This window comes from Balaenoptera borealis (assembly GCF_965194805.1).
Source record: "Balaenoptera borealis genome assembly, chromosome: 2".
Taxonomy (NCBI): domain Eukaryota; kingdom Metazoa; phylum Chordata; class Mammalia; order Artiodactyla; family Balaenopteridae; genus Balaenoptera; species Balaenoptera borealis.
Window position 1 is genome coordinate 12,962,618 of NC_138867.1, and position 21,380 is coordinate 12,983,997.

A 21,380-nucleotide genomic window follows, 5' to 3' on the forward strand; every position below is an offset into this window, starting at 1 on the left:
GCTGATAAACTGTTTCTTTCTTATGACATGTCCTGATCTTTAGTTTATTAAATATTTAGAGAATTTTCTAATACGTTTCAGAACCTTTAAATTCACTCCGTCTGTCTACTGTCTGTATTCCCCAGTGGCTGATGTCTTACACATGTGGCTGCAGCATTCATTTTTACCACAATGAGAAGACCTCATCTTGGTTAGTTTTTGTGCTCCATCTTCTCTAGGACCATGTAAAATTATTTAAGTTCAGAGGGTAGCTTACCCAGGGTCTTTTTCTCTTCTCCATTCAACAAGGACCTACTCTGCCCTCAGAGCTGGGCAGGGGCTGTAGGGATGGACAAGGTAGGTTGGCTTGCTCTCTGATAGAAGAAAAAGACAAATAAAATGACTGCAGATGGCCCTGAGTCTTGTAAAGGGGACAAACCAAGGGTGAGACAGAGGAGGCCTGAGGTCCCAGCAGGTTAACCTTTCTAGTTAACTGTTTAGGCTACTAGTTAAACCCCTGGTCATCCCCATGTACCTGAGTTAAAGGAGTCATAAAAAGGCAAGACAATGATTTCTGAGGCAGTAAAAATGGCAGCTCAACCAAAAAGCGGTGGTTTCAGTTCTGACCTAGGATGAACTTCACTTTGCACTTGAGCAGTGGAAATAAATGTGCTTTAGTTTTTTTATTGTGGTACCTCGTAACATAAAGTTTACCATCTTAACCATTTTTCAGTGCACAGCCCACTGGCATTAAGTATGTTCTCACTGTTGTGCAGCCATCACCACCATCCATCTCCAGGACTCTTTTCATCTTGTAAAAGTAAAACTCACCTTCATTAAACACTAGCTCCCCATTCCGTCCCCCTAGCCCTGCAGCCACCCTTCTGCTTACCGTCTCGAGGAATCTGACTACCCAGGGTGCCTCATCTAAGTGGAATCATAGCAGCGTTGTCTATGGCTGGCCCACTTCACGTAGCATAATGTCCTCCAGGCCCACCCATGTTGTAGCCTGTGACAGAGTGTCTTTCCTTTTTAAGGCTGAATAATAGTCCTTTGTATATACAGACCACGTTTTGATTATCCATTCACCTGTTGATGGACACTCAGGTTGCTTCTACCTTTTGGCCATTGTAGACTAAATTAAATAGACTAATGCTTTAATTTTTTTTAAGATGAGTTGCCTTTGCCTGGAGGAAAACGTGGAAAATGATCCCTGTAAATTTGCTCTGACATCAAGGACGGGTGACGTGGTGGAGACCTTCATCTTGCAGTCATCCAGTCCAAGTGTTCGGCAAGCATGGATCCATGAAATCAACCAAATTTTAGAAAACCAGCGCAATTTTTTAAATGGTAATGTGTGTTGTTACTGGGCACGTGTTTTCTTTCCCTAATGTACACATTCCTATTTCTCGTCTCTCCCCTGTTACACACAGCTAGCAATGACAGGACTTACTGAGCACTTACTGTGGACCAGGCTCTGTTCTAAGCACTGTCCTTATATATTGCTTCATTTCATCTTCACAGCGACCCAAAGTGGCAAGTAGTGATATTATTCCCATTTTATAGACGGCGAAGCTGAGGCACAAAGTGGATTCGTAATTCACTCCAAGTCCCACGAGTTGCTGGTGGCAAAGTCGAGATTCAGAGCAGCCATGTGCCCCTCACCACTGTACTATTCACCCTGTCCCACAGGCTCTCGTACCACATGCGCCCAGAGCCCTGTCCTGGGAAGGAAATGCATGAGAAAAACTAAGGCAGCAGATGTAACTGGCCAAAGATGTTGGAGACATTCTTGCGTGCAACTTTAAAATTTGTGTTTGACCACATTGTACATCTACACCACCCTCCTCATTATAAAAACAAGACATCTTTCTTCCTTCCCACTTCCATGACATGAGTGATTTTAGAGGAGCAATACAGTAATAATACAGTATAACACAGGACAGTAGTAAGGTGCCAGCCACCTCGGGGAAAGGTCTTCTCCACAGGGAGAGTGACCGCACTGACCTTACGTTGCAGACAGTTCGACTCTTTATATTCCCGACCTGAAACTGCTGGCTTCTCTTGGTGGCCACTGACTTGGACTCTGGTTTTAACTGTCATGTCTTTGTCCTTTTCTCCATGTCCGTGTTCTGTGTCTACACCCCGGTCCAGTAGGACGCTTTAATCTCTCTGTCACATAAAACCACCCCCATACCTCGAGTGACATTCAGGAGCCAGGAACACAGGCACTCAGTGAAAAGTCAAGGTCACGTGGCATTTTTGGCCAAGGGGTAATCAGCTGCCCGAGTGTTAACTCCAGGCTCCCGCCCAGACTGTAGACTGAGCATTTCTTCCATGTGCAGTTGGAACTGGATGGCTGGGGGGACGGTTCCTGTGCGTGGAGAAAACAGTTTTGCTCCCGTGACTGTGAGCGAATGCAGGTCTCTTTAAATGCGTCGTTCTTAAGTGCTGCACTGAATGCCAGTCCATAGCAGGTAACTACTGGGAAATCTCTAAACTTTCACCATCTTCTTTAAAATAAAATGAACCGCCTCCCGAATTGCAGGCGTGAGTGGGCCGTGCTGTTCACGTTTCCTGGGCGCTCCCTCAGCCTAGAGACCGATGATGATACTCTTCCCGAGGGTTGAAGGAGGGCGGGAATGGAGTGGGCTCCGGGCCTGCCGCCCCACTCTGCTCTCCCGTTCGCCCTGTGAGCTGGGGGGCCACAGCCAACACGGAGCTTGTCAAGTGTCGTTTGGCTCCAGAATGCTCCTTCACATCTGCCTCATGCCTCCCAGGCAGGAAGGGGCTACATCTGATTGTCGTACGTCTCAAAGGTTTTAGCTCTTTAAGAATTTGTGTTGGTGTTTCCATGTATCTTATCTGGCGTGTTTCCTGCATTTTCCTGCAGATGATGCCGTAACTGAATCACTAAAGCCCGGAGATGGGACAGCTTCACGACCCACAAGGGTTTGTGGAGCTCCTTCCCTTCCCGGGGTGGTCTCTAACACCACCTCCGCGTGGGGTAACCCCCAGCCAGGTTCTTCGTTGCCTGACTGCTCCCTGGTTTAACGAAGACCTTTGCGGCAGCTGGACTGAGCTTTCCCAGCGCGGGGGCCAGCTGGGACCGGTGGAGTCCCGGCTGAATCCCCCCGGCAGCCCTGGGCCTCACGGTTGACCCTGGCCATCTGCCTGGGATGCTCCAGGCCGATTCCACTCCTTTTCACTTGGCGGAGATGCTTAGGCCGTGCTGGCTGCTCCTGGGCAGTAAACTTCTCCCCGCGGCAGCGCACCTCCTCCGTCACCCTGTACGCCTGCTCCCTCCCCCCTCGCACACGCCTTGACCGGGCCAGTTTAGCTCGTTCATGGACAGGAGAGTAGTTAAATTTAAGAGCTTTTCTTTTGCCTTCCCTGATGGGTGGTGTCAGCCTGCTGCCTGGAGGGTGGGTGGGGGTTTCTGGATGACGGTGACAGGAAGTTGGTGGCCACCCTGTGACTTGACCCTGGGCCATTAAGCCAGCGCTCCCTTTCCATTCATCGTGCCCCCTTTTCCCTCCGCCCCTGTGACCGTCCTTTTCTCGGTGCCCTGACCGAGTCTCTTCTGTGTCTTGCAGCCTTGACATCACCCATCGAGTATCAGAGGAACCACAGCGGGGGCGGCGGCGGGGGCGGCGGCGGGGCCCCCAGCAGCGGCGGCGGCGGCAGTGGCGGCGGCGGCGGCGGCGCAGGCAGCAACCACAGCGGCGGTCCCGGCAGCTGCGGCGGCCTCCCCAGCGCGAGCAGAAGCAGGCCCTCCCGGATCCCCCAGCCTGTCAGACACCACTCCCCCGTGCTGGTCTCCTCTGCAGCCTCGAACCAGGCAGAGGCAGACAAGATGTCAGGTATGTCCACTCCCGGCCCGTCACTGCCTCCTCCCAGCAGCAGCCCCGCCCCGGAGGCCGGCCAGCCCGCCAGGGCGCCCCCCAGCGGAGAGCCCGAAGGTCCCGAGCGAGAAGCGGAGCCGATCCCCAAGATGAAGGTGCTGGAGAGCCCCCGGAAGGCGGCCGGGAACGCCGCGGGCGCGCATCAGGACGGACCCGCCAAGGAGGCGCGGAGCGGCCCGGGCTCCCTGCCGCCGGGCAAGCCCAGGCCCGGGGCCATCTCGCCTCTGAACTCTCCTCTCTCCGCTGCGTTCCCCTCTCCGTTCGGCAAGGAGCCCTTGCCCCCCAGCAGCCCCCTGCAGAAGGGGGGCTCCTTCTGGAGCTCCATGCCCGCCTCCCCCGCCAGCCGGCCCGGCTCCTTCACCTTCCCGGGGGACAGTGACTCCCTGCAGCGGCAGGCGCAGCGCCACGCGGCCCCCAGCAAGGACACGGACCGCATGAGCACGTGCTCCTCGGCCAGCGAGCAGTCCGTGCAGTCCACCCAGAGCAACGGGGTAAGCGCGCCCGGCCGCCTCCGCCCGCCCGCCCCGCTGCCTCTGTCCCGCGGCTCTCCTGCTAAACCTCCCGCGTGGCCGCCGCTGTCCTCGTACTAACTCCGGGCTCCCGGCCGCTGCGCCGCGGCCACCAGCTCCGTCCGCCCTGGGCCCTGGCCGCGCGGACACGCGGGGACGCCTTCTAACCTCCTGCTTCCACCGGCGGACGGCGCGCTCTCATCTCTACTAACTCGCTCCTTGCTTTGTTTGTGTCTCCTTAATACGGGGAAGCACATCATTAACCTTCCGAATGCAGCGTCTCTAAGCCTCTCACGTTTTCCGAGCAGCAGCGTATCTGGGAACTTCCTCTCTCGCCCCTGCCTTCCTCGCACACTTCTTTTAGGGGCGTCCGTGCCCCTGCTGTCTACCTCCTGCGTCAACTGAAACCTGTACACTCTAAGCTTTCTTCTCGTCGCTTGGTTGTGCCCTTTTATGCCTTAAATTAATCTTTGCAGCGTTTTTGACTCATCTGCTGAAAAAAGAAAAAAAAAATCCCTCAAGAAATTTCCAACGGCAACTCAAAGCAAGCTAAGCTGACACAGTGGGGGGAAAAAAAAAAAAAAGAAAGAAAAAGTTTCACTGTGGAAGGTGGAAGAGAGAGAGACTGCTTTAGGGCCCCTGGATGTTGGGCTCTGGCCAGCGGCTGGGAGCGGAGGCGCAGGCAGGCTGGATTCCGAGCGCCCGCGCTCTGTCCGGCAGGGGGCGCAGTGCGGGCTGCGGGCGCCGCGGGGCATCACCGGTCACTATCCGCGTTCTCAGCAGGAGGGTTACTGGGGGTCTTTGCCCCCATCCTCTGGCTTCCTCCCTGTCCTACCCGACTGCTTCCCACACGGCAGGTGGTCTGACCCGCAACACCGTCCTCAAGGCATGCGTGAGGGAATAGAACTGTTCTAATGCGTGTGTGTTTGATCGCTTTATAAATTTTTAAATACATTTCCCTAAAAGGGTCTGTGTCTCTCTTTATAAAAAAAGAAAGAAGGAAAGCAGTCCAGCTTTTGCACGTCTCTCTCTTTCCTCTGGACTTCCGTTAATGCCTTGTTTGGGTGGACATGGCCTTATTCGTTCCTCCTGTTTTTTGTTACGTATTTTGTTAACCGCGGTCTTTATACTTAATTGAGGAAGAAATTGAAAAACGGGTCTTGGTGCATGTACCCTGGAGTCTCATTCTCAGAAATGAGCGGTCAGGGCGGGCCTCCTCCGCGGTGGCCGTCACCAGCGTCCCGGGCGTGGCGCCTGCCCGTGTCCTGCAGAAGAGCCTGGCCCTCCGCCTCCAGTCAGCTCTGAAATGCTGGGTGTGCAGGAGGGCGTCAGCGCGGTGTCAGCCAGAGGAAGAGACGCGGAGGCCCAGTGGTGCTGCACCTGCCGGCACCTAGCTGAGGCTTCAGGGTGCAGGCGCGGCCTCGCAGCCGAGACCCCCTCCGAAACCGGCCGAGGGAGCAGCTCTTCAGGCCACCCTAACCTGGACGCTTTCCCCTAAGCGCCTGAGGAGCTCTTGGAGCCTGTGCTTCCGAGGGAACCCTCACCCGCCCCAGCGTGGGAGCCCGTGCCGGTCCCTGCGCCCCCCGTGAGCGTGCTCGGTTCCCGGCCCTGCCTGGCTCCCCCCGGGGTGCTTACTCTGAAGCCAGCACCGTCGCAGGCGGCACACCTCCTGGCAGGTTGTAGGTCGCGAAAGGTGCCTCTTATTTCTGCCTCTCACTGTTTCTTACGTGGTTGGTAACCTGGAAAGGGAAACTGCCAGTGAGTCCGAGTGCCTTACAGAAATGCCCTGGAGGCCTGGGAGGACCACGAGAGGCTTAGAATGGGCATGAAAGTGTCCTCGGGGACTCTTGCGTTTTTCGGTTAAGAAGAACTACCGCCCTGCCTGCTCCCACCCATTCAGACTATCTTATCCCCCTGGCGGTCAGCTGCGGCGGCCTCCCTCCTTGTCTGCTTCCGTGAAGCTGTCTGCGGTCACAGCCCAGCAGCTGTGCCTAACCCACGGCCCAGGTCCTTCTTCCTCCTTCAACGCACACCTTCTGGAAAGTTCTGCTGAGAGCAAGAGCGGAGTGGATGTGGATCAACCCAGGCAGTGACTGCGCCAGCCCCCAAACGCGGATGCAGAACCTCCCTGCGTCCGCCCACCAGGCAGCAATAGAAGGACAGCCCTGCCTTTCTCTCAGAGGCCGGGTGACCCGTGCAAATTCCTAACCTCCACCCTGTAAGGGAGTGGTGATCGTGCTCACTGGCATTAATTGAGATCGATTTTTAAATGCCTCATACTTAGACTGGGACATAGGAAGTTTTCAGAAACTACTAATAGCATTATTATCGTGGCAAAGTACTCGCATTACGAGACAAAGGGTGGTACGCTATATGATAAAAAAGAGCTGTGCCACAGAAGTTGGTTTTGTTTACATTTTCTAGCAAATGTGGCTTTGTAGTCTCAACACTCTTGGGTGTTGCTATGTAAGTCATGCTAAAAGGATAAAATTGCATGAAGGGGTGTGCACAGGCCAAAGCCCGACGTGGACATCCATGAGGGACGGGAACACGTACCAGGCTCCTCAGCCGCGACAGGACCGAGAACCTGGCACTCCGGTGTATTTAACTTCACCACCCACTGTGGGCCTAGAGTCCTGGCCCCTGGAATTCCCAGCACACAGGCTCCTTGACCGTGGTCAGCCGTCTACTCCGGTGTGTCCCAGTACCAGCTCAGTAGCCCAGGGCTGTCAGGCGTATGGCAAGGTTTCTGACAGTCACGTCTACACCGACCCAGGACCTGCCCCAGACATCCGAGAGACCAGCGGAGGGAAGCAGCGGAGCCCTGGGAAGCCGTGAATGGCCAGAGAGCATCTTCGGTGGGAGCCCCTGAGAACAAGCCAGTGGGGCACCTGACACCACTTCCACATCCCAGCTGTTGACAGAGAGGATTGAACAAGATGTAGCTCAGGATTTGGAGGTCTCAGCTTCCTCCTCCTCCCCTGGAACAGAGGGGTCACTTGGTAAATGACAGCTTGGGACAAACACCATCTGCGTTTCTTCTACTCAGCAGCTAACAGCACTCAGCTTGTGAACCTGAGTAGATGGTCTTGAGAAATGATCTGTGTTTAACTTTTGCAGTCTTGCCCCATTGAGTGAGTTACTGGACACGTATTGAGTGCCTGCTACGTGCCAGTCACTGTGATGGACACTAAAGGCACAATGGTGACCTGAAGACATTGGGTACCACTGGGACTCCAAGATAAGGGGAAGATAGGCTTTCCCACGCCAGGGGCTGTCCCCGAAACTTGAGTTGTGAGGCCGGTGGTGTCCACAGCTGCTCTGCGATGCTGTGCCGTCCCCATGACGGCCGCACCTTCAGGACGGTTGAATCATCACGCTCACAGGAGGACCACCCACCCAGGGATACATACAGGAGGCAGAGCAGCTCTCCATGAGAGCAGAACAGTAGTTGGTCTGCTTTTCAGGTGTCCCGCATTCTTCCTTTAGAAGGGAAAAAAGGTGGAAATGGTTAGGGATGCCAGCAGCATGACAGTCACAGTGACATGACTGTGACATAGATGGAACCCAGCATGGCATCAGCGTGAGAATGAGCCATTCCTCTGATGGTGCAAGGAAGATGGGACTGAAATAATCAAGCTTCCAAAGTAAAGTGTCATCATCGCTGGGATTTATTTTTTTTAGATCGTTCCTAAATTGCTTTCTAGAGAAATCCTGATGGTCAGTTACTGAAAAAGAGGCACCAAGTTAGCTAAAGAGTGTGGAGGCGTCCGTCCAGTGGGCCCTGCTCTGGGCCGTCGTGCCGTGGCGCACGCAGACGAGCGACCTCGTGTCATCAGATCCCATTTCAGCTCCCCTCTGCCTTTTTGTTCATCTTTCCCTCTACAGAGTGAAAGTAGCAGCAGTAGCAACATCTCCACCATGTTGGTGACACACGATTACACGGCAGTGAAGGAGGATGAGATAAACGTCTATCAAGGAGAGGTCGTTCAAATTCTGGCCAGCAATCAACAGAACATGTTTCTGGTGTTCCGAGCCGCCACTGACCAGTGCCCCGCAGCCGAGGGCTGGATTCCGGGCTTCGTCCTGGGGCATACCAGCGCAGTCATCATGGAGAACCCCGACGGGACCCTCAAGTGAGTGCCTGGCGGGGCGGCCATGGCGGGGTGGGGGGCAGGCGTTGCTGAGCACAGACGAGGCACAGAGGCCCTGGGAGGGTGAAGCCCGTTGAGAGAAAGCAGTGCTGTGGTCTGTTGAAGCGGGTCATCTCTATACACAGTGTGGAGCCCCACCGTGAAGGTGGGGCGGGTTCCATCTCTCATACCTGTTCTGATGGGTTCTTTTACTAACCTGCATTTGCACACACATAGCTTTTTTAAGCTGCTAGACAGAGCATCGTGATATTTTAGTTCCCAGAGGTCTTGGGAGAGGGGTGAGGACTTTCCAAGGGCCCCTGACTCGTATCGGGCATGCTGAGGGTGCATCATTGACGTCCTCGTTCCGTAAGCTTCAACTAAAGATCCGTGTGATGCCACTGCCATCGTGCCTTATGTATACTAGGTTACTTTAGTCAAGTAACTTGAAACCAATTTTGCCGCGTTAAACATTACTTTAAAGAAAACTGAATTCAGGGGCTGCTTTCAAACTCTGCCCTTCCCTGAATCTCTCTGGCTGTGGGAGACGCCAGCCAGATGGCTTCTGGCCGTGGAAACATCGCAAAACTGTGATTTTTAAGCCTCCAGAGGCTTCAACACAAAAGACCAGACTCAAAGGCACAGGCGGTGGTCACGTTCCTCTCCAAGCATGGCAGTACCCCTGGCTGGTTTGCAGCCCAGACTGGCGACCCTTCCAGCACTGCCCCAGACCTCTGGGCTAAGCGCCTACACCCCATGGGGAGTCCAGGCTTGGGTTCAGGCTACAAAGAGCCCATCTTCCATGACGGTCCCTTGTCCTGTTTCTCCTTGATACACAGAGATATTTTATTCTAGTACATTGTTCAAGAATCCCATTTTATACTTTGTTTCCTCAAAAATATTCTTAGACCCTGTATTAGGGTTCTCCAGAGAAACAGAACCAATAGGGTGTATGTGTGGTCAGGGGGTGGTTATTGTAACCATACAGTTGTGGAGACTGGTGAGTCCAGACCTGCACTGTGGGCCAGCAGGCTGGGGGCCCTGGAGAGCCAGTGGTGCAGGTAAAGTCTGAAGGTATTCTGCTGGAGAATTCCCTCATGCTTAGGGAGGCTGGTCTTTTTTTCGTTCGACTCAGGCCTTCAACTGATTGGATGAGACCCACCACACTCCGGAGGGCAGTCTGCTTCACTCTACCAGTTAAAATGTTAATCTCATCTGGAAACACCCAGAATGATGTTTGACCAAATATTTAGGTCCAGTCAAGTTATACGTAAAATTAACCATCACAGACACCTTTATATTTAATCCTTAAAATTTGATTTAAGGAACTTGGCTTTTATCTCTGGTCATTGAGAATCGCAGAAAAGTTTTCCTTCGCAGAGATCGCTGTTGCTAAAGGAATCTCAGTCACCCTATATCCACGTAAATTGGACAGTCCGCTTTTCTCTGATGCTTTCAGGAATTGTTTGCTGAGCACCAGGAAGGCGTAATACTGACAATGTGTTGTGGTCCCCCTAGGAAGTCAACATCTTGGCACACAGCACTCCGTTTAAGGAAAAAATCTGAGAAAAAAGATAAAGACGGCAAACGGGAAGGCAAGTTAGAGAACGGTTATCGGAAGTCTCGGGAAGGACTCAGCAACAAGGTATCTGTGAAGGTGAGCACGGGTGTCTCCAGGAACCTGTGCTCCTCGGGGAGCACGCAGGGCTGGTGCCGGCCCAGGAGGAGCCGTCGCGGACCTGGCGCCCAGCCTTGCCTGGCAGCAACCCGCCTCTCTCTGCCCTGTGAGCAGACCCGCAGGGCTTTGTAGGGGGCTCTCATGGGCGGTGTGGCGCAGGTATGCATACGTATTCCGAGGAACCGGGTGTACGGGTGAACCCCTGAGCGGGCGCATGTGTAGCTTACAAAGAAGGCCGCTGGATTCCCAGAGGGAGCAGACACTAGGACCTCAGAAGCAGACGGGGCACAGAGCAGCTGTGGCTCAGACCACAGGGGAAGTGACCAGACACCGAGACGCAGGTTCACTGCTGCAGCAGATTCCCTCGGCGGGTGCTTCAGTCCACTTTACTCCTGTAATCAGATTGCCTTAAACCTGTGCAGGTTTTGCCTGGGGAGAAAGGAAATACCTCCTGAGGGGAACTCGAGGCCCCTGAGTCAGGGCCCTGGCCATTCTGCAGAAGGGGGCGGTTCGGGGACCTGCTGGACTCAGCCCATGGGATGAGTAAAGGGGACTTCTCTGAGTGTGAGCAGCATTTGTGCGTTTGTGCGTAGGAAGAACAATCTCTCCTCCATCTGTGTGACACGAAGCCTTCCGGTACATTCAAAGGCAGTCGGAATGTGGTCAGTTTTGATTGATACGCAGGCAAACCAAGTCGTGTTTCCTCTCATCTTTCAACAACAACTGTAGCCCTAGAATAGAAGCAGTATTTCTCAGAGTAGCTCATGTATCTGGTTAATAGCTGTGCGCTTTTTCCGTTTCAGCTTCTCAATCCCAACTACATCTATGACGGTGAGTTCTGTTCTTTTTCTTGTAGACTTTAGAGGGTGGGTCTACGGGGCATGTCAGGACACTCGAGTGTAGCCTGTGGACGTGGGCTTTCTGTGGCGCTCTGGGCCTGGGCAGCATCTCATTCATTTGTTGGGGGAGGTTGGTGGGCACAAGAGGGGGGCTGGGTGACCAGCGTTACTGACTCCTTTCTCACGTAGTTCCCCCAGAATTCGTCATTCCCTTGAGCGAGGTCACGTGTGAGACAGGGGAGACCGTTGTTCTTAGATGTCGGGTCTGTGGCCGCCCCAAGGCCTCGGTCACCTGGAAGGGCCCTGAACACAACACCTTGAACAGCGATGGTCACTACAGCATCTCCTACAGGTGAGGGAAGCCCCCTCGGGGGTCAGTTTCACAGGCGGTGAGCATGACCTCGTTCCACTGGGACTGACGCGGCCGATTACCTGGGTCACCTCTGGCCCTGGGACGTCTCCCGTGAGGGAAGGAGTCATACCTGGGTGTGCAGCTAGGATTGAAATCCCACTTGAAATTGCCCATCAGCATTTGAGCTCCTTATTTCCTGTGACCCCGAAGGAGAGAGGTCGGGGGGCTGGCGGTGGGGAGAGCTGAGCCTTTCTGAACGCCGTGTGCCCTCCTCTGTGGCAGTGACTTGGGAGAGGCCGCTCTGAAGATCGTTGGTGTGACCACCGAGGACGACGGCATCTACACATGCATCGCAGTGAACGACATGGGGTCAGCCTCGTCTTCAGCCAGTCTGAGGGTTCTAGGTAAGCTGCACCCCGAGCCCCACACACCCTCGATGTGGCCTGAGATACGTGACAAGTCACTCGGGGGCTGCAAGGAGCAGGCCAGCCTCTGGGACACCCAGGCGGGTGCCCTCGGGCAGGGGAGGAGCACGGTGAGGGCTTCTGCCCACGGCCACTGAGCGTGTGAGCCTCTGGTCCAGCCTCCAGGTGGGAGCAAGGCAGCCTGTGCTCAAAATACATTCTCGTCTCCAACTTCTCACTCGTCCGATTGTTCAGTTGATGCTTTAGCTCTAAGAGCAGCTATCCTCAGTCAGTCTCATGTAGAATAGAATGAAAAGAAAGGAAAGATGGGATTGTGGGTGAGCCCCGAGCAGGCTCTGTGTACCGTCCTAGCCCATAACAGCCCTTCCAGAGGGTGTGTCCTCCCAGCCCTTCCATGAGCGCGGGACGACCCTGGTGGGGCTAAAGCCCTTGCTCTCTCCATGCCCAGCAAGGTCTGATCTCTCTCCTCAGCTAAACCCTGAGCTGCTGGCAGCAGAACTCGTATCTTAGGCCTTTTAGCGTTTCCTGTAGATGCGCTTGACGTATGCAGATGCTTAGTGAGCAACACGTCCTGGCTGATTCCCAGCTGCCGTTTCACAGCTGTGCCAGCCCAGGGCTGCTGAGATTTCTCCTGGGTCCTCCAGCTGCACCAGGTGTAGGATGCAGCCTCCTAGAGTGACACTTAAAGAACTAAAATAAGTTAAATAAATTAAATAAAACCAATTTTTTAAACCTATGGTAAGTAAATAAATAAAAGGACTAAAATATGAATTGAGTCCAGGAGTGCCCTGTGTGTAGACAGTAAACAGAATTGTCTTTAGAAGTTTTTATGCTGTATATCTTAATCCCATATATTTTAACCTCATAAGTCAAAGAAGGGAAGGGTTCTGGTTTTTGGATCACAGCGCAGGAAAGGAAGATAATTTTGAATTTGACAGTAGAGAATCACCAATGTTCTGATTTTTAAAAGATGTCACAAAAAGTATACAGGTGATTTTTTTTTTTTTTTTTTTAACAAATCACTGATGAAAGCAAGGGAGCTTAGGGAGGCAGAAGGCTGTTCATAGGAATGGTCTTACGGAAGTGCAAATGGGAAAATAATGGAAAAGCAAGTGTGTGTTTATTTCTGTCACATAAATCCATCTTTGTCGCATACTAAGTCCCAGCGCAGTGTGGATTTTGTACTTCTGGTGCGTCTCCATTTCCACGAGCCTCCGTTCAGATGCACAGAGGCCCAGGCAGCTGCCACGTTGGACAGCGCAGGGCTCTAGTCTCCTTCCCCGAGAGGCGCCCCGTACGCCAGGCTCAGGGAGATGCTGCCTTTCTTGCAGGTCCAGGGAGTGATGGCATCATGGTGACCTGGAAGGACAACTTTGACTGCTTCTACAGCGAAGTGGCTGAGCTTGGCAGGTACGGCGGAGAACCCGGAGCCCCCCGCCCCGAGATCGCAGAGTGAGAGACACGACTCTAGGAGCCCACAGAGAAAGTTCAATGGCGGATTTTGCCAGCAGTTGGAAGTTAGATGTATTACATCCGAAATGTAACCTGTAATTGCCTTTTGGTATTAAACACTGAGGAAGTGAGGAGGAGATTTCCAGTGCAGGTTCCAAGAGAGAATTAAGGCTTAATACCGTGAGCCGTCCGGTGATGTGATGAATTCCCTCCTGCTCCGTGTCCAGGACAGCACTAGCTACGCCCCATCCTTGGGAGAATCCAGGGAAGAGTCACTCAGACCCTTTCTCATGGGACATTATTCTCTGGAACCCAGTTGAGAGGGGCTGAATGTGTCCTCCAGGTCTCAGCTGTGCCTGGAGATTTAGGGTCCCCCTGCGTAGACCAAGAGGGGGCTTCGACAGAGAGGGGCCGTTCCCCTCCGGACGGCAGCCCGGGCTCAGGCGGTGGCTCAGCGGCGCCCTCGGTCACCCCGCCCCTTCTGCCGCGGCACGGCACTCAGCCGCACCTCCTGTCACGTCCCGTAGGGCAAGAAGAAGGTCAGAAGCGTGACAGCTGGGCTTGTCCCCGTTAAAAGCTTTCCAAGAACCCCCCGCAGCGGCCTCGTACACTCCGGTGGCCACTCCTGGTCCGCTGGCTCCAGGGATCCACGCACACGCCTGTGTGGGTCAGCCCGAGGCGCCCGTCAGTCACCTGTCGCCGCACGAGGCTCAGCCCTGCTGTCCGGAGCAGCAGAGATGTATCCCTTCGTGCAGCGTGCCACTGACCGGACAGTTATTCTCTTGGTCCCTCCTGGGCTCGGTCAGCTGGCACCCCCATGCCTCACCCGCGTGTCTGTGGCCTCTCTCCACGTAGACGTTCACCCTGGGCCTCCTCGTGTGATGGCAGACGCAGCCCGGGAGCGCAGAAGCAGAGGCTGCAGCCTCTCAGGGCCCAGCTTCAGAAATTAACCACCACACTTTGTCCACATTCTGTGGACGCAAACAGCCACCCGCCAGCCCAGGTCCAAGGGAGGAGAAAGAGACTCCGCCTGTCTGTGGGAGGAGGGGCAAAGCAGTGTGCCCACCTTCCTCCCCGCAGTCTGCATTCCCCAGCCCCCGAATCTCATCCCACCGTGGCAGCCCGCTCAGGCTTGAGGTCCAGGATCTTGTTATCCGGATCCAGTCGAGGTGCAGCTGAGGCTTCCTGGATGTGGTTCGCTGGGTGCAGCTCTGGAGACCACAAACTAGAGATGAGTTACCAGCCCCCCGACTCACATCCTGCAGCGGCAAGACAGACACGGGGACGACAGTCGACGCTCCCGTCCGAAGTGGGGGGCATGGGGTGCCCAGGGGCCACCTAGTAGTCCGTTCCAAGCTTCTTCGCGCGGCGAGGTTTCCATGAGAGCAAGGTGGAAGCCGCCTGGTGAATGTCACGATGTCACGGCTGCTCCGTTCAGCAGCGGGAGGACGTCACGTGGCTGTCCTCAGCCAGACGGAGCCCGCCTCTGGGAGGGGAGGGGAGGAGACAGGACAGGCACAGGCAGGCTTCCTCGGGGCCGTCGCGTGGCTGCAGCCCCTCCGCTGGTGCCGGGGAGAGCGGGGCCACCAGCTGGGGAGGCTGCCTGGGTCAAAAGAGTCTTTTCTCCGTGACACGCTCAGAGTCCTCTGAAAATGGTCTTCTCCACCTGTCTTCTAGGGGCAGATTCTCTGTCGTTAAGAAATGCGATCAGAAGGGCACCAAACGAGCAGTGGCCACTAAGTTCGTGAACAAGAAGTTGATGAAGCGCGACCAGGTCACCCACGAACTCGGAATCCTGCAGAACCTCCAGCATCCGCTGCTGGTTGGCCTCCTCGACACCTTCGAGACCTCCACCAGCTACGTCCTGGTTCTGGAAATGTGCGTACGCGCCAGCTGCCTCTCCTCTTTGTGGTGCTCGGCCTCAATCCCAAGTGGTCTTGCTGTTTATTCTCTAAGAAGTATAGAAATCAGGATTTTAGGATTCACAGAACTTCTAAAAACACACGTCTGCTCTCAGAGACCATAGTTCTAGAGCTTTCCAGCAGTGCTAGAGGGAAGTATAGCTGCCTGACAAGGAAGCACAAACCTAGCATCAAAATGCTCCCCACCCAGGCTCCCTCGGGCGTCTCAGCCAACCTGGAGATGCCCCCTGGTTCCCAAAGGTCCTGGGAGGCCAGGCCTCTGCAGACCACACCCCTGCTCGTGCCCTCGGGCTGACCTGATCCCGTGTGTCTGCCCAGCTGGGCGAGGCCGGCTGGTGGGCGCCTGCAGCGGGCTGGCTCAGACCTGCTCGTGTCTGATGCTTCGGCATCCAGCTCTGCCCTGGGGCCCATCCTGCCCCTCCAAGGGTGATGAGAACGGGAGCGTAGATGCGCCCTCTGGAGGGGGGTGGATCCCCCCAGGGCAGCCCGCTAGTCCCCGTGGTGCTTACTGGGCCCTGTGTGCCATCTCGGGAAACATTGGAGTCGTTTAAAGATAAAGTGTGAGACCTCTGACCCAAGAGCAGGGGGCCTCAGCCTGGGGGCATTTTGCCCCTCAGGGGACATTTGGCACAGTCTGCAGACGTTTTGCTGGTCACAGCTCGCCGTCCCGCAGGGCACAGGGCAGCCCTGCAACAGAGGACCATTGTCCCAAAGTATCAGTAACACCGGGTTGAGAAGCCCTGCCCTTAGAACATTCTGGTCTCTCTGAGACACCTCGTCATGTAGCTTTGTTGAAATTCCTAGTCCTCCTTTTCAGGGGGAGTCATTTCATACATTTACTTGGATTCACGAGTTCGTTTCCATTGGCCAGAGCACCATCTTTTGTGCCATTTCCTAGTCCTTGACGCGTTGTTGGGAAGAGTGGGCCTGGCAGGAGGACCAGCCGTGGAGCGCGCGGGGCGCGGTCACAGGGACCATGGGCTCCTTGCTCGCGGGGACTCCCTTGAGGCCCCGCACCCGCCATCCCATCGGTCACATTCGTAAGGAGTTTGGAAGTGTCTCCGTGTCACAGCCTTCACAGGTGCAGCTGCTGCAGGGCCCTCGGCGCCAGGTCCAGCCCCAGCCCCGCTCCCCGCCGACCCCGGGGAAGGGATGTTTTGAGGGTGTCCCCGCCCAGGGCTCCCGCTGGAGCATCTCCCGGGGCCTGTTCAGCCCTCTCTCCGGCCTAACAAACCTCCCAGATGGCGGAGGGAGCAGGAAGGACCTCCGCCCTCCCCAGCCGCCCAAGGCTGGCCGTCGTGTGCGAAGGGCAGGTCGGCGGACCTGGGGCTTGTTTCTCAACCTCGGCTCCCGTGGACTCTCAGCTACTTGAGGGATCGTTACGGGGCTAAAACGATGTCCAGGCAGAGGCCTGGGCCCTGTGGGCCCTCAGTACCGGGGAAGGCACTTTCTGGCTCTAGAAGCTTGGTGACTAAAAGCCTCTGCTCATCTTCCCCGGGGAGTTGCAACAGAAAGAGAGTCCTAGAGTCCTTGTCAGAAATCTCCTGCAGGACCTCGGTTTCTGGTTTACATTTTCAGTGCATTCAGCTGTCATTTCTTTTCACTGGAAACTAAATGGTTTGGCCTCATCATTGCTGTTAATAGGGTTTATTTTCGTAACAAACTACTTACTACCAAAGTTCCCTTGATTACTTGACATTACGAAACAGGTGGCTGATGTTTCCATAAATTTCTGTTTTGCAAAGGGGGTAGCCTAGCCCGGTGTTCAGGGAGACTGGGGCCAGACCACCTCATTGCAAGTCTAGCCTTCCCTTATGAGCTGTGTGACCTTGGGAAAGTTACATACCTTCTCTGTGCCTCCGTTTCCTCATCTGTAAAATGGGGACCATAAAACACTCTTCCCAGAGAGTTGTCGTGAGGATTACATGAATTGATAGAAAGCACTTAGTCCCTGGCACGGGGCAGCTCTGTATAGGTGTTTTTTAAATGTTAGAAGTAATTTCACAGTAGGAAGACTTTGAGCCCAACGTGAAGCCCTCACTGTATTGTATGTGTCTTAACGTTCTCTCGTTCAGCCGTCACATGACCCGTTTTCCAGATGGCGAGACCAAGGCTTGGGGAGGTGGTCCCACATCATCCCCTCCTCCAGCAGGTACCTGCAGAGCGCCTGCTGTGTGCCAGGCACTGCCAGGCAGCTTGCCCAGGTCTTGTGCTCACATCCAAGGGGCAGGGTGTGAGTCAAGCCTGCTGGGGGCGGGGTTGGGGAGCCTGGGTGCACCCATCTCCGCCTCCCAGTTCCCTCTGTGGGTCCAGATGCCTTGTTCCCCACTTGTGCCTCCACAGTGAGCTTAAAAAGAAATTGCCCTCTTGATCCCGTCCTGCCTTCAGGTAGAGGTATGATCCCCAAAAGCTGACAGAACAGTGACAACGGGGCACGGAGGTGACGCGTATATCGCAGGAGACGGGTCTAAAGCGACCTGCACCGTAACGCGCATTCCTCCCTCTGCAGGGCTGACCAGGGACGGCTCCTGGAATGTGTGGTGCGATGGGGAAACCTCACGGAGGGGAAGATCAGGGCATATCTGGGGGAGGTTCTGGAAGCCGTCCGTTACCTTCACAACTGCAGGATAGCACACCTGGACCTAAAGGTTAGTGGGGCCCCGGGGACGGGAAAGCCGAGGGACCCCAGCGCGGCCACGCGGGATGCAGAGCCCACTCTCGGCCTGTCCTCTGAAGCCAGGCCAGGAGCCCGCGGGGACTGGGGACCAACACAAGGGGTGGGAGATGGGAGCAGTGATTTCTAATCTCTGTTTTTAAACGTTGGATATACACAAGCAATAAAGTACCAGGTAAACGTGTGAGGTCTTCAGACATTTCTTGCGATTTCAGGGGGTTCCTGTGAGTGTCGCTGGGTCGGGTTGGGGCTGGAGCAGGGTGACGGAGGCGGGAGGCGGAGGCAGAGTCGGAGGCGGAAGGCCTGAGGCGGGAGGCGGGAGGCGGAGGGTCGCTGCCGCCGCCGCCGGGAGGGAAGTGAATCCCTGGCTTCACTCACCGGCACGGTTTAACACGGCAGCTGTGCGTGAAAGTCCCAGAGAAGTCTGGGCAGCTTCTCCTCTGTGTGGGCTCTTTGTCCTCCCGAGGGCTTTGTCCTGTTTCGCACGTGGACGGTCGGCGCCAGTCGACCTCGTAGATGCCTGGTGAGCCTCGCACCTCAGCTTGAGACGGGGGTGGCTGGAGTGGATGACGGTTGTCTTGTCCTGTCTCCTAGCCCGAAAACATCCTAGTGGATCAGAGTTTAGCCAAGCCAACCATCAAACTAGCGGACTTTGGAGATGCTGTCCAGCTCAACACGACCTACCACATCCACCAGTTACTGGGGAACCCCGAGTTCGCAGCCCCCGAAATCATCCTGGGGAACCCGGTCTCCCTGACCTCGGACACGTGGAGTGTTGGAGTGCTGGCCTATGTGCTTCTCAGCGGCGTGTCCCCCTTCCTGGACGACAGCGTGGAAGAGACCTGCCTGAACATTTGCCGGCTAGACTTTAGTTTCCCAGATGACTACTTCCAAGGAGTGAGCCAGAGGGCCAAGGACTTCGTGTGTTTCCTCCTGCACGAGGACCCTGGCAAGCGTCCCTCGGCTGCGCTGGCCCTCCAGGAGCAGTGGCTGCAGGCGGGCCACGGCCATGGCCACGGCAAAGGCGCGGGCGTCCTCGACACGTCCAGACTGACCTCCTTCATTGAGCGGCGCAAACACCAGAACGATGTTCGACCGATTCGTAGCGTTAAGAACTTCTTACAGAGCAGGCTCCTGCCTAGGGTTTGACCTGTCTTGAAGTCCTTTCTCATTCTCTTTCACCTGCCAATCAGCTGTGCGTTTGAATTTTGGAGAGAAACACAAACCAACATAACTGATCAGCTGCCGTACGTTCATCGTGTGAAATTGCATTCCGAGTGAGCTGTGCTCGGCAGTGCCTGGGACTCGGGCTGCAAGCTGTGCTGGGGTGGAGGACCTTCTCGAACACTCTGCGAGGGCGGAGACAGCATTGCTGTGTCACAGTCTTTTATTCAGGTTTCTGCAAAAAAAATAAAAGGAAACTTTTTTAAACGAACATGAGTAGAATTTTGCAAATTTAACATTTTCCAGGATTTCTTCAAGGAAGCGAAATGCCTATGTTCAACCACTGGTGTTAACGAACAAAACAGAGATACTGGACACCTCTGGGGAAGACCCCCGCCCCAGTGGCGGCCGTCTCCGCGGCCTCGTCCAGCTCGGGGTCCCCCTGGCTCTGAGCTTTTCCAGCTGCTTGGTCTGTGTGCCTCTGGCCCCGACGCCAGACTAGGCTTCTGAAACGTGCATTCGACCTCAAACTTTTGCATAAAAATAGAATGAATCGTTTTGCTCTGAGGAAATGTAGGCCTTACTTGTATATAAGACTGGTCCTGCCTTCGGTCTGTCCTTCCCCCCCCCCCCCCCGCCTTACCCCCCTGCCCCCCACTCCCCGCCTCCCGCCCGGGGCTTCCTTTGGGCGTCTGAGGGGTCTGCCCATCCACCGAGGACATCGGGTTGGTTCTTGCCCCTCTGCCCCTCCCCACACGTCCCACCCCCAAGCCGTCAATCAGATTGTTGAGCAGTATACAGTCAGATGAAAATACTGTAAATGCACTCATTGGGGTTTTTTTGGTTTTATTTCATATCATGTGCAATGTTGTGGCTTTAACATTTTATGCAACTATTTATGAAGACCTCTGTTGTACCTGTAATAAATATATAGAAAAAGCACATACTTCGTACGGTGAGCTTTATGGTTTTGTGCGTGTGTCGGGGGGGTGGGAGGGGGGTCTTTGCCCTGTGCCATCGGTTCAAAGAGGCTTAACTCTTCGTGAAATTTGTCAGTTTTGAGGACTGTAAAAAGTGATTTCATACTCTGAATATAAAACTGGATAATAGGGTAATGTTTTAAATTTTATTATGCTATTATTCAGAATGCCAAAGTATTATTTTTTTTTTTCCCAAAATCAGTCTGGACATTTCCTACTTTTTAGACTTTTTGACATTCAACTTTCTGTACAAAAATTGGCTGGATTTTGAGCTTTTGGTAAGAAATAAAAGCCAATTAAGCACTAGCCGCCTGGAGGCTGGCAGTGACGTCTGTGGCACCATGGCAGAATTCACGCTGGTGTGGGAGGCCCTCAACAAAAGACGCTGCGTTTCTGGGCACGCTTGAATTTTTCTGGATGTCTTTTTATCCTCGTTGTGTGAAATACACTAAAAAAAACAAAAAACAAAAAAAACAGCCCGCTTCCCAAGCCAGCCAGACACCTGGGTCTTCAGCCATAAACTGGCATAGTTGAGCTTTGCAGCTTCCAATGTATTTTATTTATTCTTTTGTTGGGTTTTTGTTTGTTTCTTGTAAAATTGTACAGAAACTTTTTAAAAGAAATTGGATTCAAAACTGGATGTGTATTCGTAACCTCACAACTTTTATTTGTGTATTGTTTCTTTTATTATTTCAGTTAAATTTTTACATTATTTTGCATGTATATTTCTTTGTACAGAGACCTTACATGTTTACACAGTATGATGTGATGTAAATATTTTATTTTGCCATCAGTTATTTTAAAAAATTAAACATATTTGCCTGATTTTTGTGTTAGGCCTTTTATTCAAGTTGGTCACTATTGAATCAAAAAGCGAGATCAATGAGGGAGAGACTGAAGGAGAGGCCTCTGGTGGGTCAGGGGAGGGGCGTGGGGAGGAGAATATTCTGGATTGGGAATCCACTGTAGGCCACCAGCAACGGGAGTCGGTCATACCCCTGCAGACTGGTGCACAACCCAGACTCAGAAGACGCTGGCATATAAACCAGAACGTCAGCTGACTGTTTACAGAGGGACTGCACCGGTCCTGGTTAGAATAACTAAGGTACCCCTGGTTCTTGATGTACACACAATCAGAGCAAGGGGAAAAGCTGTTGCAACTTGGCCACAGAAAAGCAAAATTAATGTTGTTCAGATGGATTAAAGCACATGAAACACTAGGTTCCAGCACCTGCGTTAGGAACAATCCCAAGAACTCACACCTGCGAAGACCCCCCGGTGGGGGCTTCTGCCTGCTTCTGACAGTAGGTCAGCTTTCCTGATGAACACTATCATCTGTCTTGCGATGCCTTTTTGCTTTCTTTTTTG

At 54.1% G+C, this 21,380-nt stretch overlaps 1 protein-coding gene across 7 annotated transcripts in view; it reads left to right on the forward strand.

Moving 5' to 3' along the window:
• The window catches only part of TRIO (trio Rho guanine nucleotide exchange factor), a 373,499-nt gene extending 352,662 nt beyond the window's left edge, over window positions 1-20,837 (forward strand). For all 7 annotated transcript variants that reach the window (XM_082381867.1, XM_082381868.1, XM_082381865.1 and 4 more), the window contains 11 exons: window positions 1,152-1,329; window positions 3,576-4,375; window positions 8,282-8,529; window positions 10,045-10,183; window positions 11,008-11,035; window positions 11,233-11,395; window positions 11,678-11,799; window positions 13,152-13,230; window positions 14,950-15,150; window positions 17,704-17,842; window positions 18,463-20,837. In XM_082381867.1, coding sequence (XP_082237993.1) covers window positions 1,152-1,329; window positions 3,576-4,375; window positions 8,282-8,529; window positions 10,045-10,183; window positions 11,008-11,035; window positions 11,233-11,395; window positions 11,678-11,799; window positions 13,152-13,230; window positions 14,950-15,150; window positions 17,704-17,842; window positions 18,463-19,017 — 2,652 coding nt within the window. In that variant the 3' untranslated portion in view covers window positions 19,018-20,837. The remainder of the gene's footprint in view (window positions 1-1,151; window positions 1,330-3,575; window positions 4,376-8,281; window positions 8,530-10,044; window positions 10,184-11,007; window positions 11,036-11,232; window positions 11,396-11,677; window positions 11,800-13,151; window positions 13,231-14,949; window positions 15,151-17,703; window positions 17,843-18,462) is intronic.
• Window positions 20,838-21,380: the final 543 nt, after the last annotated feature.